The sequence below is a fragment of the Macadamia integrifolia genome, unplaced genomic scaffold (assembly GCF_013358625.1).
Source record: "Macadamia integrifolia cultivar HAES 741 unplaced genomic scaffold, SCU_Mint_v3 scaffold537, whole genome shotgun sequence".
Lineage (NCBI taxonomy): Eukaryota > Viridiplantae > Streptophyta > Magnoliopsida > Proteales > Proteaceae > Macadamia > Macadamia integrifolia.
The window spans coordinates 255,472-275,373 of NW_024870478.1; the positions used below are offsets into that span (position 1 = coordinate 255,472).

At 40.9% G+C, this 19,902-nt stretch overlaps 1 protein-coding gene across 4 annotated transcripts in view; it reads right to left on the reverse strand.

Moving 5' to 3' along the window:
- Nucleotides 1-18,221, reverse strand: part of LOC122069139 (RNA polymerase sigma factor sigB) — a 19,433-nt gene extending 1,212 nt beyond the window's left edge. The window contains exons 1-6 of one of the 4 annotated variants that reach the window (XM_042633072.1): nucleotides 17,837-18,218; nucleotides 16,546-16,724; nucleotides 15,211-15,819; nucleotides 6,880-7,110; nucleotides 6,631-6,771; nucleotides 353-463 (exon numbers count right to left, since the gene is read on the reverse strand). In XM_042633072.1, the coding sequence (XP_042489006.1) occupies nucleotides 353-463; nucleotides 6,631-6,771; nucleotides 6,880-7,110; nucleotides 15,211-15,819; nucleotides 16,546-16,724; nucleotides 17,837-17,939 (1,374 nt within the window). In that variant the 5' untranslated portion in view covers nucleotides 17,940-18,218. Of the gene's footprint in view, nucleotides 1-352; nucleotides 464-6,630; nucleotides 6,772-6,879; nucleotides 7,111-15,210; nucleotides 15,820-16,545; nucleotides 16,725-17,144; nucleotides 17,783-17,836 lie in introns of those variants that run through there. The other 3 variants (XM_042633074.1, XM_042633076.1, XM_042633075.1) reach the window with 3 other exon arrangements.
- Nucleotides 18,222-19,902: the final 1,681 nt, after the last annotated feature.

Here is a 19,902-nt window from a genome sequence, read left to right on the forward strand (position 1 = left end):
CCCCCCCCCCCCTCCCCTTTTTTTTTAATTACTGCTGAAAGAGGAATAAAAGAGGAATAAATATATATAATAAAACATAGAATTAGGCCATAGCCTACATACCCACAAAGGGTGTATAGTTGATTTTACTTCATATGCACCCACTTCTAATGAAACATAACCTATGGACAATAACCTATGGACAATCAGAGTAAGCATGCCAGATTTTAGAAACTGCAGCAGACTGAATCGTCCCACACAGTGTGGAAAAGGAAATTGGATTGGAAGGGCCCATGAAAATGAGAAAAAAATAGTTCACAATGTCTATTTCATTTTTTTCCACTTCACAAAGGTACTGGGGTCCAGGACCAACAAGACTTATCTGTTCTTCTTCTTCTTCTTCTTCTTTTTTTTTCGTGGTGGAGGCGGGGCTGCTTGGGATGTTGAGGTTCAAGACCAACAATTTATCATTCTGATTAAGGCTCTGCATCGATTCAAGCAGCCAGGTAGTCTAAATTAACATAGGATCGAAAGGTTATGATCAGCATCACAGGAATCACCTTTTTTTTTTTTGTCTCATGACCAAATACGAGTTACAAACCTCAACCAAAATTCATGGAGTTTAGTGGCTGGAAAGTACCTGATGCAGATTCATGGTTGAACCACCTTGAAAAGGGGGGACCTTGTTCTGGTTCAGTAGGATATTTAAAATTTATTCATTTGGTAAAGATACTATGTAATCTTTTATTTTAGGATAGCTATTAGACATGTAGGGAAATTTCCAGTTTGAGTTCTTTTGAGTTTCTGTGTTGCTACTTGCTAGTTTATGTTTTAGGAAGTAATCAGGAGTATTTTTTTCTTTTTATAAATAGGTACGTATTCCAATACGTAGAACAGGGAAGAATGGAATAGAAAATTGGTACGAGTGTTGCCTGTGTGGCCTTCCCTCTCTCTGTTCTAGCAGCTGTTTGAAACTGTTGAATGGGGTAAGACTTGTGTCTAACATGACACTAGACCTCTTTATTTATAATAATGAAGAGAAAGTTTTGACCTAAGAACCTGTTTGGCTTCTAACATCCCTAAAACCCATTATAACAACCCTCCCCCCCCCCCTCAAGTTGGTGCATAGATATCACATATTGAAATGTCGAACTTGCTAATAATAGGATGAAACATCTCACCACTAAGACCTTTCTAAATACATCAACCAGTTATTCACTAGTGGGAACAAAAGGCATAGTGATAAGACGCATATTCAGCTTCTCTTTAATGAAGTGTCAATTGATCTCCACATCCTTGGTTCGATCAGGCTGGACAGGGTTATGAGCAATGTTAATGCCAAATTTGCTGTCACAAAAGAACTTCATAGGAAGGGTAGCAAGGACAACCAATCTGTAAGAAGACCATTAAGCCATAGGAGCTCACAAATGGGATGAGCCATAGCATGGAACTCTACTTCAGCACTTGACCGAGCAACTATGGCTTGCTTCTTGCTTCACCATGTAATAAGGTTACCACCAACAAAGGTGCTATAACCAGTGGTATACCTGTAGTTGTCAGGAGAACTTGCCTAATCAACATCTGTGCAGGCCTCAACCTTAAGGTGATCATAAGAAGGAAAAAGGATGCCACATCTTAGGGCAGATTTCAAGTAACGACGAATGTGCAACACAACTTCCATATAAGTCAAATAAGGATCATACATGTACTAACTAACAAGGCTGACGGAAAATGTTATGTTAGAGCGTGTATGAGAAAGATAGATCAAGCACCCAACTAATCTCTGGTATCTCTCATTGTCCACAGAATCACCTTCCTTGCTAACCAGGTGACCATTAGCTTCAATAGGAGTATCTACCGACTGCACCCCAACATATTTGTCTCAAACAGAAGGTCAAGCACATACTTTCGTTAAGACAAGAAGATTCCACGAGAAGACCTAGCAACTGCAATGCCAAGGAAGTAACGAAGCTGTCCTAGATCTTTGATCTCGAAGTCTTCACTCAAGTATCTATTGAGGCAAGAAATCTCTGTCAGATTATCACTAGTAATAATAATATCATCTACATAGACGATCAAGAGAGCGATCTTCCCACCAAATCGCTTGATGAATAGAGTGTGGTCGATATTGCTTTGAGAGTAGCATGTAGCAATCATAGCCTTGTGAAAACGCCTGAACCAAGCACGAAGCTTCAGCCCATATAATGCACGCTTCAGTTTGCACACCTTCCCTTGGGTTTTAGAGCAAGTAAACCCAAGAAGAATGTCCATATACACTTCCTCCTCAAGTTCCCCATAAAAGAAAGCATTCTTCACATCCAGTTGTTGAAGATCCCAACCCAAGTTGGCAGCACAAGATAAGATAACACGGATTATGTTCATCTTAGCAACTAAAGCAAACGTCTTGGTAGTCAATCCCATAAGTCTGAGATAAGCCCTTGGCGACAAGACTGGCCTTGTAAGGATCCATTGTCCCATCAGCCTTTGGTTTAACTGTGAAGACCCACTTACAACCAACTGTCTTTTTCTGTGGGGAAGACATACTAGATCCCATGTGTCATTCTTCCTTAAAGCCTACATCTCCTTAACCACAATTGTCTATCACTGTAAGTTTGCACTCCCTTCTAGCTAGGTATGAGGAATAGACACAGAGGATAGAGAAGACACAAAACTATAGTAGGATGAAGAAAGTGAGTCATCAGAAACAGTTTTAACAATAGGATGTAAAGTACAAGACTTAGTGCCTTTACGAACTACAACAGGCAACTCAAGAACATCAAAGAAGGAAAAAAGAAAAGTACCTAGGTCCGAGGGGACAAGATCAGGCTCGAGAGGAGACGATTGGCGTGGCAGGGTAGGTGTTGGATGTGTAGTAGCCTGAGTTTGTTGTTTGCGACTATAAACAAGTATCTCTGACCAAACCGAAGTAGGAGTATCAATCTCCCCTTGAAACGGGACACCAGTAGAGATAGCAAGTTCAGCATATCTTCCACAACGGAATAAGACTCCCCTTAAGAGGTGTCGCAGTGTAATGTACGAGTACCTTATAGGTAACTAACCCCAACAGTTGATAACCCCAAACAAGATAGCTAGCAACCCAATACTAACAAATTACACTTAAAGATGCTTTAGAAACAAAGGAACAAAACCCAGAATTAACCCACACAATCGTAAAGCAACCTAACAAAGCAAAACCCCAAAAAAATACAATCGGCCAGGAGAGAGAATCTCACCCGCAATAGGCCCAGAAAGAGAATGGGGCGGCTGCAACTGTAGAGCCTAGAATGAGTTGTACTCCTGGGCGTAGGTAGTCCTCAAAAAGGGTACAAAAACCTAAAAATTTGAAAGACTTCTGACAAACGGTTGATGAGATATTTACCTTCTTGAAAATCAAACCTAGGAGAGAGAGTTTGGATAAATTCTGCAAGAACAGCAACTGGCAGTCTTGAACAGTCTTCTCAGGTGGATCGAGTGGTCCCCTAGTGGTGTAGAACAGGTCCTCCAAAGATCTTGCAAAACAGATTCCAGATGTAGACAATATGGGGGATCGATTGGGTCCAAGAGAGTAGCCTCCTTGCTGGTTGATCTCAAGAAACAGAACTGAATGCTATAATATGATTAATGGCAGTAACAGGGAACAGAAGCGGACAATTGATTGCAGAAAATAAGAGGGTAATAACAAAGGGAAAGTGGGAGAGGAGTGGTTATCTAAGCCTGGGCTTCTCACCCACAGCTATCCTAGCTGTTCTAAGCAATTGACTGCAATTTTCTTTATTCAAATCTGAGAACTAAGAGTATATATGCTTCTCTATATATAAAGGGCTGAATAGCAATCATAACATAACTAGGAGCTAGTCTTCAAGTAGGACTAGAAAATATCTAATAGGAGTTGAACTACAAATAGGACTAGGACTAGAACTCCAACATGGAGTACGACTAGGACTCCAACATGGAGTACGACTAGGACTCCAACATAGTAGGTAACTAACTAGTCATTCACTAATAAGGAAACCTAAACTGACTAATAACTGAAATAACAAAGGAAATAGACTCAAAACAGGACTCTAATTAAACTAAAGAATTAAATCTCATTTTCCTACTCTCTACCCATATTTTAGGCCCATTAAGTGGCCCATTACAAAGAAAACTCATGGGATCAAAGACCCAATACATACATAATCCAACCCAAGCCTTATTTGCTATAAAAATAAACCCATTAAGTGACTTATCTACATCTCAATGTAAAAATACGAAGACTCATGAAAGACAACATCCATATCACAAACCAATGACAAGTGGGGGGATGAAAACATTGATAGCCTTTTTTAGTAAGAGCATACCCTAGAAAAAAGGCACCGGAGACCACGAGGATCATAATTCCTATGAGGATGATGATCTCGAGCATAGCAGACAGCCGAATACCTTGGGAGGAACAAGAAAGCCAGCGGACCCCTGGAGAAGATCCAGAGAGGAACGGGAGGTGAAAACCCGACAAGGCATTCGGTTTATCAAAAAAGCAGCAGTGAGAACCGCGCCACTCTAGTACTAGGGAGGAACATGCATCTCAAACATAAGAGAGCGTGCTACCTCACAAAGGTGGTCTTTCGCTCAGCAACATCATTTTGAGCCGGAGTATCGACACAATTGGTCTCATGGATCATCCCGTAAACAGAAAGAAAAGCCTAAAAGGACCCTTTGAATTATTCACAATTATTATCACTCCGAAGGATCTTAATGGTAGCATCGAACTGAGTCTGAACCATTCGGTGAAACTACTGAAAGCAATGGAACGTGTCGCCCTTGGTTTGCATCATATAAACCCACGTAGTTCGACAATAAAAGAGAAACCATCGATAACCATTGATAGACACATAGTGGGATGGTCTCCAAATATCAGAACGTATCAATGAAAAAGGAGTGACACTTTTATTTTTAAAAACAGAATAAGTGATCCGAGTTTGTTTGGCTCATACACATGCTTCACATAAAACTAACTCAAATTACAAAGCTTAAAGGAAGGGAAAAAAACCTAGCTAAAGTTCCCAAAGGAGGATGCCCCAACCGACGATGCCACTATAGTAACTCAAAGATAGGAGGCAACGTAGAGGATTTTTGAAGAGCTTGACCAGAGACCAACGCCGAGTAATCATCAAGCAGATACAGACCCACGCACCCTACCAAAGCTAATTGTTGCCCCTGTCATCAAATCCTGAAAATATAATGAGACAGGAAAAAGGTGCCTTTGCACTTAAGACTCGAAATAAGACTAATAATAGACAATAGGTTAGTAGAGAAAGATGGGACATGCAAGACAGTTGTAAGGGATAAAGGAGTACAGTTGACGAAGCCCTTTCCCAAAATAGTGGAATGAGTCCCATTAGTCAATCTGACCACACCATTACTAGGACAGGTAGTGTACTGAGAGAAAAGAGACAAGAGACGAGCAACCTATCATATGATCTAATGCCCTAGAGTCCATAATCCACGGGGTAGAATTGACAGACGTACTATGGCCACACAAAGAGGTACATGAGCCAGAAGAAGTGAAATGAGCAAAGCTCGTAGTGGCAAATGTATCAGGGGTCTCCATATGTGTCAGAAGGCGCTAAAATGCAATCAGGTCATTAGATGATAAAGAGGTTGTTGAGATGCTAGGTGCAAAGTCAGTATCCGGGACCTCAGTATGGTTGGCCTAACCATATGTACCATGACCCTTTCCACGACCTTTGCCAAACGTATAAACTGGGCAACCATGAAGCTTCCAATAGTGCTCCTTGGTATGACGCTTCTTGACACAGTAGCCGCACTTCATTGGAGCTCTGAGAGAGGGACCACCAGACTGTGGGGTTGCACTAAAGGGCTGAGTACCAGAAGAAAGTACAGATCTCAAGCAGCGAGAGGCTGTGGAAGCATAGTGGTTCGGCGGCTGTCCTCAAGTTGAATCACAGCATAAGCTTGATCTATGGTAGAAAAGGGAGAACGGCTTAAAATCTGGGCCTGCAGCTGATTATACTCCTTTTAGAAATTAGAATCCTTCCCTAGGGTTGTCCACACCTAACAATCAACCATGTTCTTGATCTCCACAGGACCATCCTCCTAAGCAGAACACTCCAATTCCCTAACTTAGTAGAAACACAATACTTGTTGGTATAAGGCTGAGTTGTGTTCTTGTTGTGTTGTTTGTAGTAGAAACACTATACCAAAAGCATGGTGTTACACATGATGAGCTCTACGCTAAAGGTACTAAGAGAGTGAGACTCCAAATTGTTTTTGCCACACCACATCTTCCATTTTGGCATATTCTTCTCCACCAGTTTAGTTGAGGATCCTTTACATGTGTATCCATCCAGTTAATCTCATTTATCATTTTGATAACTCTAAAAGTAGCATGTGGGTTCTCGAAGTTCAGATTTCAATTACCCATCAAAAAATATGAAGAATTTAATTCGAAGCTCAACTGTAGCTCTTATCTAATTCAGGGGTTAGAGTCTAAAACATACTTATATTTAATTCTTTCGTTTAACAACTGTCTCCCTCAGCCAATTTCTTCATACTCTGAATCCAAATTGCATGAACCTATAAAACTAGAGAGATCATTCAGATTGTTCTACATAAATGCAGTACAAAACTGAAATGTCAAAGGGAACTTACCGGCAAGCGAATTGTCCTGGACTGGTCCGAAAGAGACTTCCGCACCGCCTGTTTGATCCACCAGTGTGCATAGGTTGAGAACTTGAATCCCTTTGAAGCATCAAACTTTTCTGCACCTCTTACAAGGCCTCGACACCCTTCCTGTTAACAAAGATACATATAAAAAAGGGTTCAAGAGAACGTTCTCCAACATGAATTATAACTAAGATGGGAACTATATTTATTTCAAATCATGCAAGGAAAAGAAACCTGAACAAGATCCTGAAGGTTCAACCCAGCTCCCTGATAGTTTTTTGCAATAGAGATGACAAGGCGTATATTGCTTTTAATCATTTTGTCTTTGCAAAAGATACCATAGTTCAAGCGCTTTCTCAGGGTCTTCTGGTCAACACCAGCAGCAGCTGCCCATTGAGCAAAAGTGGGTTCACCCCCACATCTTTCTGCGATCTCGTCACGAAGCCTTTCGAGCTTCAAAAGGTCCTGCAATATATCCATCAATTACAGACCTCTATTTACATTCAAAAGTATTGTGGAGAGAAAATATTTTATATGTACATTTCAAACAACAAAAAGAACATCTTATCCTATCAAAAGCAAAGGACATTTCCTGGTCTAAGATCTATCCGTTGATAACCCTTCTCGATGCAGTTGTGTCAGCATGGTTATACCACAACAACCCACCTTGGAAACCCAAGTCAAGACGTAACCAGCCCAACCCCCTTTTTTTGGTCAATAGGGGGTTGGTAGATTACAAAGGGGCAATCTTTTATTTTATTTCATGGTGCCTACATTATGTAGGAATTGTTTGATAGTTTCCTTATTAGATTTTATTTCCTAATTGAGTAAGTTTCCACTGTTAGTTTGGTTTCTTCTTGTATATTACATATACTGTCAAAGAAATGAATAGAATTGAATGAAGAACAGTTGGGTTTGCTTACCTTTAAAAAAAGGAGTGGTTTGCTTACTGCACGGTGTGAGGGTGCCCCCTCTCTCTGTTTCCTCTTTCTCCTTCCAAATCAGGTATGTCTTCCTTAGTTTCCCTCCCCTGCTCTTCTTCTTCTGTTCTTTTCTTCCTTACTTTCCCTTTTCCCTACTCCCTGTTCCTTCCTTTACACCCGAATCGCTATTTCACCTCTTAGTAACAAAACTACCAGTCTGAGTGAACTCTTCTTTCACAACTCAGATTGACCCCAAATTCTAGGGGAGATCTCACTCCGGCTCCCAGGATGACTCAAGCCATAGATTCCTACCCCAAAACAGCTCCCTGTCATGAGATACAACTAGAACCTAGGCATGACTTCCCTCCTTACCGCCAGGTTCTTGTTTCAGAAATCCTTCACCAGCATTTTTGTTGCCCCTTGAGCCTATGCTTGGGAGGAATCGACAGTGCTACAAGTTATAAAATCAAGGGTAATTTACAACGCCACCCCCTGAAGAATGCCAGTATTATAGGAACAATCCCTCTCTTTCACCAAATTAGAACCCCCTACCATCAGTCTCTGTTAAGTGAGGATTTGAATTGACATTTCTACCCTTTTATCTAAAACACATAATGTCAATCCCATTTTACCCTAACCCTTCTCCACACCTTCATCTTCACCGCTCTCTCCTTGGACAGGCGACGATTGTTGCAGATGGAGAAGGGTTCATCTGCGTTTGGGTTCCCATCATAGATTTGAGGTTTGTTCGTTATCTTCCTTCTGTCTTGGCTGCTACGACAATGTTGAACATTATCGATCAGATTGAGCCCGATAATCCAGTCGAATACCAGAACCAAGTTCATGGGTGTGCTTAAGATCAGAAAGCTCTGTAAAATTCCTTCTCTGTTTTAATATCTTTCCAAGTTGGATAGCGAACATCGCTCCCATTTATAATGTTCTGATCCAAAAATTTTTTTTTTTAATTAATTGTAATCATAGAATGAGGTGGATGATTGCTATAAACTCATCGTGGAGTTGAACTCAAACCACCGTGGGTGCGGCCAGAAATGTAAATACGAATCGATTCCTGGTCGCCCAAACGGCATCATTGATGCAAACTTCAGCTGCGACAGCTCCAACGATTCGTGGGCTGTGGCATCATCGGTTACTTCATCGCCGGAACCTCTGCTGAAGAGGAGAAGAGCCCAGGAGCAGCAGATGCGAGTGCCTACGCTTAGCCATGTGTTTGTGGACATGCTTGGGAAGTCCTCATTAGAGAATGATCCATCTTCTCTGGAGTTCCAGCCTGAGTTTCCCAATTTTATCTTTTTTTTGTTCACTCTCACCTTTGACAACATCAAAAAATCTTGTTTACTCCCTCTTCTGTTATTGGAACAAGAACTGTTTTGGGAAGACGATGAGCTTGTTTCTCTTTTCTCCAAAGAACAGCAAGCCCATCTCAGCATTGATCCTGCTCTGTCCTCTGCTCGTCGAGAAGTGGTAGAGTGGATGCTGAGGGTTATCACACTATGCCTTCTGCCCCCTCACAGCCATTCTTGCCGTCAACTACCTCGATAGGTTCCTCTCCAATTTCCATTTCCAGAGGAACAGCTCAACTCGTCACCGTCGCTTGTCTCTCTCTCGCAGCCTTGGTTATTTGATTTGGGGAAGAAGAAGAACGATAAGGACATATTTGGTATTTTAGTTATTATGAGGGTATTTTGGTATTTAAAAAAAAATAACTCAGCTAATGTCAGCATTTAAGGTATATTCTGTAACACTAACTAACGATAGGGGGCCTGAGTCTAATTTGGTGAAAGAGAGGGGATGTTCCTATAATACTGGCGATCTCCAAGGGTGGCATTGTAAATTACCCTAAAATCTTGAGTCAAATGGATCACTGACTCACTCTTGAGGGAGTTCTCTCACCTGCAAGAGATCCCTCTCCGCTGGTTATCAAAGTCGGAGGTTGAAAACAACCCCCCTCCCACGATATTTATTTCCTTTATACTGCCCCTTCCCTTTCTCCTTATCCTTATTTTTGTTTGGCTTCCAAGTTTACCCTCACTCAATAAATATTGATCCCCTTTATATCCTTGTCTACTAAGTAGCACCTTAAAATTTCTGGTTTTACCCATGGTTTAAGAACTCGGCGAGATCTTGCTAATATCTCGCTATTTGAAAATGGCGAGATGAGATGAGAGGCGATATAAAATGTACAATCCAGATCTCAGTGAATATCTCAGTCTCGACTTGACTCGAGAACACATGGGGTATATAAATAATTTCGACCCTCAACTCAACCCAACTCGACACAACTCGACATTTCTCACCTATCTCGCCCTGCTGTGAAGAAAAAGTGTTTGGTTGTTTTTCTTGCCAAATTTCTCCTTTACAGTGTAGATTAACAACTTCAACACTTAAAAATTGGAGATTATCAATTCATCATCAACCTTTGGAGATCCTTTTCATAGAAACATGGTCAATAGTTTGTTTTTATTGTGGAATAGCCTAGGGTGAAGGGTCCGAAGACTAATTATATAGAGTATGAAGTCAAAGTACCATTTTGGGTTTGATTTTTAAAAAACTGATATTTCCACTGTGTTTAGAAGGCCTAAAATAGGATACATGGCAAGTGTCAAGGGCGCTACTAGGAACATATGGCCACCGAGTCGACTGAAAAAAAATACAAGATCTCGGCGAATCTCTTTTTTTTGGTTTAACGAGACTAGGAGCGAGAGCGAGAGCGAGAGCGAGAGCGAGATTGAGATCTTAAACCTTGGCTTTACCATATTGCCACTCCCCCTTATAAGCCCAGGAATATTAATTACTTTGCCACTATACTTTTAAATTGAGTTTCTTGTTATTCTATCGAGCCCACATGTTGATCAAGGATGACCACTAAGAGGGGGGTGAATCAGTGAATTCCAGAAACCTTTTCCTCAATAAGTTCACTTCCAGCTCACCTCTTGAAATTCTTGGCACTCAGCATATAGTCAACAAAACTGTCCCCTCTAATGTAAAGTCATTCAACACTGTTATCCTGCAGTTCTCCATCACCATACAACCATTGACATTGCTGGAAGCTTTCACTATTGGCACATACTCATTCAGTAACTGGCAGTTCACAACTAAACATACACACAATCGTGTGACACACCTAGCCTCTCAACCAAAAATGGGCATACAATTTTGTGGCAAGGTTTACCCAGTGTGCACACCCATCATGTAGATGAAACACTGTACAATTCACAAAGGCACATCCACAACAAAACATGTAACATGGTTCAGCAAATTGCCTACATCCATGGAGCAATGCCGCTAGGGCTTTATATTTGCTCAATACTCTACTTTAGCTGGACCCACTCCCTGATTTTTCCAACTTAGAACTGAGAGGGCATTACAATGCCAGTACAATTGATCGCAACCACTCTTAGATTTTTCCCAACATCAAACTAAGAGGGCACAAAAGTACCAATACAGCTGACAACACCTATTGAACACCCCTTCAGATAACAAAAATGGGAATAACAATACCCTACAAGTAAAACACATCTAGCATAAATTCGTCGATGTTCAATCCTACGTCTAGCATACATATTTGGATACAGACAATATAATAAAGCAAATTCAAGGATAGAAATCTTACAACCCTTATTTGAGTCAAGTTTGGTATCTTGTAGAAGCTCTGAGAGATTGTGGAGCTTCACTAGAGATGCCATGCCAGTGGAGAGATCTCCTTCTCCCTTCTTTCATCCTTCTTCTTTTCTCTTTTCTTTTCTTCCTTCTTCTTTTCCTTTTCTATGGCTTTAGTCCCACCTAGGTCATCTTCAAAGCTCACCAACCATTTAAGAAGGCTTCAATGGAGCCCATGAATGCAAGGGAATGTGAATTAGGTTTAACGCACTAAACAATTCAAAGCACCTTCTTATTCAATTTATGCACCCCTACTTCCTCTCACCTTGTTGATTTCCAGCTTTAGGGAGGTAGAGCTCGCAAAAACAAAGACACAACATGAATGACTCCATCCAAGTCCAAATGAGGGAGTTATCCTCATTTACAATTGAGCCATTCTCAAGGCTCAAAATGGAATCTCTGGGGTGTTCTGTGTATGAATGCGTGACACAGAATCACAAGGCAACCGTGAGCCGTCAGATCGACATCGCCTTTTACGGCTTAAATCTCAGACGTCAAATCAGCTTCAGGTGTCAGTGCATGATGCGGATGATTCAGACAGACGAATGTGTATAATCGTGATTCGAGGCACGAAGCAATGTCAGTAAAAAAGGTAAAACTTCCTACGTTTCGAGCCCTAATTGGTGCTCAAGAGGATCATTGATCTGATCCGTTCGATCAGAAGAGGAAATGGGCGGCTGAGATTGAATACAGTAGAATCATTAAATCCTCTTAAACGCATGTGTTAATTAAACTCTTGAGGCAATCCAGTGTGTTGCGGAACACCGAAACTCAATATGTACAAAACCACAACTCATGCCCCGAAATCTTCGGAGCGGCGTATCTTCATCAAGGTACACGTGAGAAAGACCGAGACATGTCATTTGAAAAGTAAGCCTTGAAATGTTTCGACAATTCATTGGCTTATCTGTGTACAGCTATATCCAAGCCATTAGATTAGCATTTTAAGATATGGTGCAACCTAAGCTCTTGGATCGAAATCTTTACTATGGTGTATGACAGGCACACCATACTCTATCCGCCAAAAAAACCTTTAGTCTTTGATATGGAATCTTCTCAAATCACTCTTTTAAACCCCAAATGAGTAGAATCCCTTCAATCAGCATCATGATGACAAGCACACCGTAATCTGTCCGCCCAAAAAACCTATATATCTTTCATATGGAATCTTCTCAAATCACTCTTTTAAACCCCAAATGAGCAGAATCCCATCAATCAGCATCATGATGACATGGAAGCACTTGGATGGTTCACTTAAGTGAACCAATACAGCATGCGTCAATTAAACGTTATGGTGTAACAATGCCACATCAAGACCAATACACCCAGCCAATATGAAGACGGGAAATTGCGTCTTCAACACACCATCACTTCACCCTGAGCCACGAGTTTGGAATATTCCAAAGCATCTTCATCTCGGTCCTCCAATCTGTCTATACATTGTGATTTAGTGTGTGACAAAGCACAGAATTCAGTGCTCCTGGCCTGCCAGAGTGCAGAAAATGGTATCTAATGTGTTTGGAGCCCTCTTGCTTCAATTTTTGCACCGGTCCAAGAACAAAAATGTGAGGTGAGCTGTTATAATCACATCATGCTGCAGGAAAAATGGATAGTGAGCTCCTTAGAAATCCCTAAACTCTCTCATTTAGCTTCTTTTCAGCATGACTGCACGGGAATCGTTGTTTCTCCCTCATCCAACATTGTATCGACGTGATTCCAATGGCGTTTGAACAATAGCTCAAAGAACTACATTTCTCCAGTTTTCGCCTTCTTCCAAATATGCCATCTGGATTTCGAAATGCGTTGTAACTGCATAAACCTCTGATTTCTTCACTTTTACTGTATAGGGCCTTCACTCGCTGCTTCCACCTTATGCCAAGCCTTGCACAAGCTTGCCACATAGGCCTAGATACCTCAGTATCCTTGCCAAACTACCACATCACTATCAAATCATTGTTTGGCCATTCCAGCTCCTCCAACATGTTGTCTTACCTACCCACTCACTATCTGGCACTTGTGGTCACTGCCACATCAATCATGAACATTGTACCACATCACCAATACACCCCCAGCACTGCCACATCACCTGTGAGAACATGAGCTTGCCACAACATGCCACCACATGTTCAGAAGCTCCCACTGCACTATCTAGCCACAACTGCCAACTATACATGGTAACATACACCGCCACATGAGTTCTGAACCCTCTGAATCACTGCCATACTGTCACATGTCATGAACTCACCGACTCTATACTGTCTACATTGACAAAATGTTTTGTCCTTGTCAACTATGCTAGAACACCTGTGGTCACTGTCACATCACTGTAGATGCTCTGACACACTAGTACACTGCCTACACACTCTGCACTTACATCTGCCATCTGTATTGTTGCTCTACTGACTACACAGTGATGCATTGTGCTAACAACAATGACCACATCACACATCACACATCACACATCACACATGCCACATGCCACATGCCACATGCCACATGCCACATGCCACATGCACTGTGTGTACAACACGACAGCTAAGGGTATCAATGTCCCCCCCAAGTTTTTACACTAGTCACCATACCATCATACATATCTTTAATTATTTTACTTGAAAGACTCCTCTTCGGTAATACTTCTTAGAACCTAAATAATACCAAGCTTCCTGCTGTTTCTCACAGGAGATCTATTACCTGTTTTATTATGAGCTGCATACAATCTCATGTGGTAACTCGTAACCATGGAGAAATCAGAGGCCCCATTCAGTGGCCCCACTATAAAGATCTCTAGCACCAAAGATTTCACTTATCACATGAATGTCAAAAAATCCAGAATCAATGATTGTATCCATTTATTCAACATCATATACCAATCCAGATACCTTTTATATCTAAATGGTAACAGGATATGAATTTGGATACTATTGTATACTATTAAAAGCAAACACCAACTAATACGAAAACAAACAAAGATAGATCCGCACAATGCACAAAGATTTAACAAGGTTCACACACCGATGTGGTGTGCTACGTCCTCCGGCGAAGAAGAAAATGTTTCACTATGTAGAAAAGAGATTAAACCCAAACAGCGGCAAAAAAACTCACTTTGAAACCCTAGCTCGAAAAAGCCCCCAAATTACAATGACTTGCTCAACAGGACGATAGTACATTATATACTCCTCCAAGTCGCGGGTCAATCCATCGGCCCAACCCCTCTACTTCCATCACAGATCTCAAAAAACTTCCCATTCGGGTCGCCACCAAAATATGTCGGAGGGTCATTCTACAAAACGGGTTAAGAATTCGAGACAAACTTAACATATACGCTCCAAAATATCACTCCAGATAACTTAAGATTATAGATAAAATTTTGATAACTTATTCTTAATATGTATTATGTATTCCATATCAACTTATATTTATGCAATGTAAATTATGTACTATTTTATGTAATTTCTATCAATACATATTGTAAAATTAGTTAGATATTATAATATTTGAATTCGGATATCCAAATCCTTGGAAAATACCAATTTGGATACTAAGGTGAAATATTCAATAGAAATAGAATCAAAATCAGCGCTTTGTTTACATCTGCATCCCCCTCGCATCTCCCCTCCCCAAGAAAATAAAGAAAAATATGGTGGACAAAACCATTCCCATATGGACCACCCATACCAGCAATAAGCTCATCTCCCATTCTTAGGGTGTGCCCACAAACACCTTTCATTTCTTCTTTTGCCCGAAGTTGGAAGGGCATAAAGATAAACACACGAACACAGACACTCTTAAGGCATCTACGAGAAAATGAAGGAACTAGCATAAGGTAACTTTCATGCAGCATAGTTTGACCAAAAATAAGTCACAGCATAGGCAAATGACTGTGTCAAAACAAGAAGAAAGGTTAGACAAGGGAGCAGTCTCATAGTGATATTGGTATTAAAAAAAAAAATTTATGAGAATGAACCTGTATTCCTTCTGACAACTCCAGCTCTTCAGTTGTAGTGAGAAGCCTAGAATTGCTGGTAGTTCCCCTCAAGTATCGCAGGGGGTCAGAGTAATCTACGTCCTGTAAAGCAGCACGTTTTTTCCTGCTAGAAGAACAAGACTTCACAGAGACCACATTGGCAGCAATCTTCTCCCCTGCCTTTGCTCTTCTGGCTTGTCTTTCTGTTTGGCGACCAGACCTCACTGCGACATTCTTGGAAAGCTGCATTTGCAGAAGTACAAGATCCTCATCCGTTGGATTCAAATTGTCAGAATCTTTAATGGGACCTTGTGCATAATGTTCTTCATCTCGCACAACTTCCAATCCCACAGGCCAGCCTATTTCGTCAGCTTGTCCCATTTCACTGAGCCTAGCCCTCTCAAGCCGGAGAATGTCAGCTTCAGATGGAAAATCTAAGTGACCAGCATCTGATTTTGCAGAAGGGAAGCCACCAACCATCAGGGCTGCATCCTTGGCAACCTTAACAGCTGCTTTTGCCAGAGCAATTGCCTCTGCAGCAGCAGCAGCTATGGTGGCTTCTTCACCTGTAAGGAGTGTTTCTGTAGCCAAAGTTGCCTCAAGACTATCCTACAAAGGGAGGAGGGGAGGGGAAGAATGTGAGCTGATCAGGTAACGAAAGGATGTGAGGATTTACAATGTTAGAAATGGTATAGGCACAAACTGACAATGTAATAGCTGCTTTTGGTCAACAAAGATTGGGCAATATAGCCTTCTAAACTCACACCAAAATGTTAACCCAATTCATCCAAATAATGAACTTAACTCCTTGAAGCATTGCCCCAGCTGAGTGACTCATAAAACAAAGAACATGGGGCATTTGGATGGGAATGTACACACCCTTGATTGCAGCAAGAGAAGAGATTAAATTGATAACAGCCAACCATGCTATTATAGAACTGGTAAGGAACACTAACAAGTAAAAGTATTAAGATACTGCTCCCAAAGCATGACCGAGAGAGTGGAAGCAAGTAATTAGAGGAACCGATCTGAAATTCCTAAGAATCTGCAGTCTTCAATCTGCCTAGAAGTTTCATATGACCTGGTCGAGTTGCTTTCATAATGGACTTCTATCTGTAGGAAATGTGGAAGTCTATGCACCATATTCCACACAAATGAGCAAACTACCACATCGCACATGCCCTGTCTTCACTCAGGGACCATTGCAACCACATGATAGGGCTAACTCATGCAAGCTTGATACGTTAAGAAAAATAAGTAGGAGATACCATTGGACCATTTTCCCGAAACATGAAATGATGAAAAAAATCTTGTTTACATCATATGAATTCTAACCTTTATTGGTGGACCAATGGCCCCTACATACATCAAGGGTTGGTTGCCCGCTACAGTACTTGAATGAGCTTCTAAAGAAGGTAAACTCAGCTTCCCCATATCAACTACTGTAGTTTCCATCGTTGTTGTGGTGGTGGAGATGACAGATTGTGCCCGGAAGCAGGAATCCCTAGATTTCACTGTAAATGTGAAACAGTTAAACCTCATCAATTAAAAGATTCTTCAAAAATCGAATGATAAAGAAAATACTGTAAATCAAAAAAATAATATTTGGTCATTTCATATTTTAGTATTAAACATGACACAAAAAATAACTAACCCACACAGGATCTTACGATGGAATTTTTTTAAAAGCAGATGATGGCACATTTGTATGTAATAAAGAAAACCCAAAACTAAGTGTCAAATCATAACTGGGGGGAAAAAGAGGAGGAAAAGGAGAAGAGCGAAGAAGATAGTGGAGAACAATGAATTATCCCAAAATGCACCCAATGGCCTCTCAAGTCTGATGAACTGAATATACAAGCCAACTGTAACGTGATTATCAGACTTTAAAATGAAGAAAAAAGGTCCTGTGTTCAACTCTCCTTGGGACCTACCTATCCAAAAATACAAAAAATGTGCACCATCTCCAATTGAAGGCTGACACACCATATTCTTTTTCGCTTTCTTAAACACTTTTTTTTTTTTTTTGGGGGGTGGTTGGGAAGAATGTTAGGAGAGAGGAACGTTTTGCATTCTAGGTAGCCAATACATCCTTCAAGGATGTGGAAAATTTCACCGGAAAGACAAATGCCCTAGAAAAAGATTAAGAAATTAATGAAACAGATTACATCTCCTGGACAATTTACCAAGCACCTAGTCAGCCACTTCCTTATCCACATAATAAATATAGATAGAACACAGGGGTATGGACATCATCAATGAGATAATTTCGTAGTAATGTAATCATATCATGGGGAAATGAGACAGAATTTTCATAACGCATAGTACCAGATCGATTACATACATAAAGGCACAGAAACTAACCAGACAGCAAAAATCACAATGAGCATAAACTAAACTTAAGAGGAGGTGGGGAAAAAACTTGAAAATAGTGACCACCACCAATATTAGGGTAGAGAGCAACAATGATGTCTAGATAACGGGACACATCCCAATTCAGATGTTGTAGACTACTGTAGGGAGGAACTTTTAAACTAAGATCACAATCAAAAACAACAACAACAACAATTGAAACAAATGATGATAATGGGCAGAGGGGATGTAAAAGAAAATGCGGTCAACTTACATGGGTGGAGATTCGAGGAGTGGTGGTGGTGATTATGATGGGTTCTGAAGTGGATGGAGAGGGTGTCAGGTGGGCTCTTGAACTGCGGCAATAGGCACGCCATGTTCTGCCTCTCCCTTTCTCTCTCACTTTCTCTACATTTAAGGAAGGGATTGATAGAATGGATGGACTGGATTTGGATGTGGAAGCGACCTTATACTAAAGCAGAGAAGAACCAGTTAAAGAGTTTTGAGCAGTGATGGTTTCAGTGGAAAACTAACAGAATGGAATGCAGGAGGAGAGTAAAGCAAAGTAACAAGATATATGGATAAGGCAGCGAAAGAGCTCCTGAGGATGGGAGAAGGACAACCCGACCATTACTCAACGATAGTCCAATAGGAACAATACCCCTCTCTCTCACTTTCTCTCTCTCTCTTACAAAATTAGAATCACAACTTCGAAAAGAGAATCGTTAAAATTACGTGACTACCCTGTATTGAGTTTGCCTTTAAAGAAAAACCTCCACATTATGTTTCGTTCGACGAATTTATACAAAACGAATTTCCGTATTATTAAAGTAGTACCCAAAACAGTGCTTCTAAATATGTTGTGAAGTTGTACCCAAACAAAAAAAATGTTGTGAAAGGATTGATCATATTGCAGTTGAATCTGATTATAGAGATTTGATATTATGGATTAAGGAGCTAGCATCCACCCCTTCACCAATGGATTTCTTGTCTTTGATTAAAGAACATTCAGCATATTATCTCATATTTTAGGAGTTACTCCTTTTCTTTTTTTCCAAGGTGTATCAATAGTGTTGTTGATTCCTTGGCCGGAATGGCTGTCATTAATGTTTGTGACATCTTTGCCACAGTCCATTGACTCTATGGCTAGCCAATATTTGTAATTCAGACTCCATGGACTTTACATAGCAATAAAATTCTACTTACCAAAAAAAAAGGTAATTTACAATGCCACCCCCTGGAGAATGCGAGTATTATAGGGACACTCTCTCTCTTTCACCAAATTAGACTCGGACCCCCAACCGTCAGTCACTGTTAAGGAATATACCCTATGTGCTGATGTCAGCAATAATATTTTATTTTCAATACCAAAATTCCCTTATTAAATATGAAGTGCCTAAAATATCCTTATAATAAGTTACTGTTTCTTTCACCCAAATCTATTGATTTGGTCCCCATTCCACCGACGATCGTTCAGAGGGGCAGCAACGGACGTCGATCCCATTGTGTCGGCCGTATTTAAGAACCCTTTCCCTGTTTCACTTTTATCAGACTGCAATTGTCACACCCCGTTCACACAGAACCGGGCCAGTGACCGGGTTAACACCGGTTAACCCAAACCTGTCAGGATCATCTGATACAGTATTCCACCACAGCATACATGTCACACCCCGTTCACACTGAACCGGAGTGGTGACCGAGTTAACACCGGTTAACCCAAACCTGCCAGGATCATCAGATACTGTATTCCACCACAGCATACGCACAACTAATATAAGTTCATCAAATCAGCGGAAGTCTAAGTTTTACCTGCGAATAAATCCCATATACTTGATACCCGAATTGTGATAAAATAATTATATACATGTGGGCCCGAAGGCATGATAATTACACAATAAAAGTACAATTCATATATCAAGTATATACAGGAAATCATCAAAACAATCAGAGTACACAGCTCGGCTCGGTATCAAGGCTAGAGCTCAGCTCGGCATCAGAAGTGGAGCTCAGCACGGCCTCAAAGTAGAGCTCAGCTCGGCCTCAGAACTGCTGTCCCGCAGCACAACTCTCGCACGAGCAGTCAGTGTCGTGCTCTAACTCCTCAGGGGTCCACCAGTCCTCTTCAGGAAACTCGACTGTGGGACCCACCCCATGCTCCTCAGATGTATGACCTGTAAAATCATCTAAAAAGGGGTGTACACGTGGGATGAGCTCACTAGCTCAGTAAGTAGAAAGATGGACCACACACAGCAGTCCACACATCACAACACATCATATGCACTACATGCCATGCTATACATTTTAAATCACATCCACCTAAGCAACATTACTAAGTCCTTG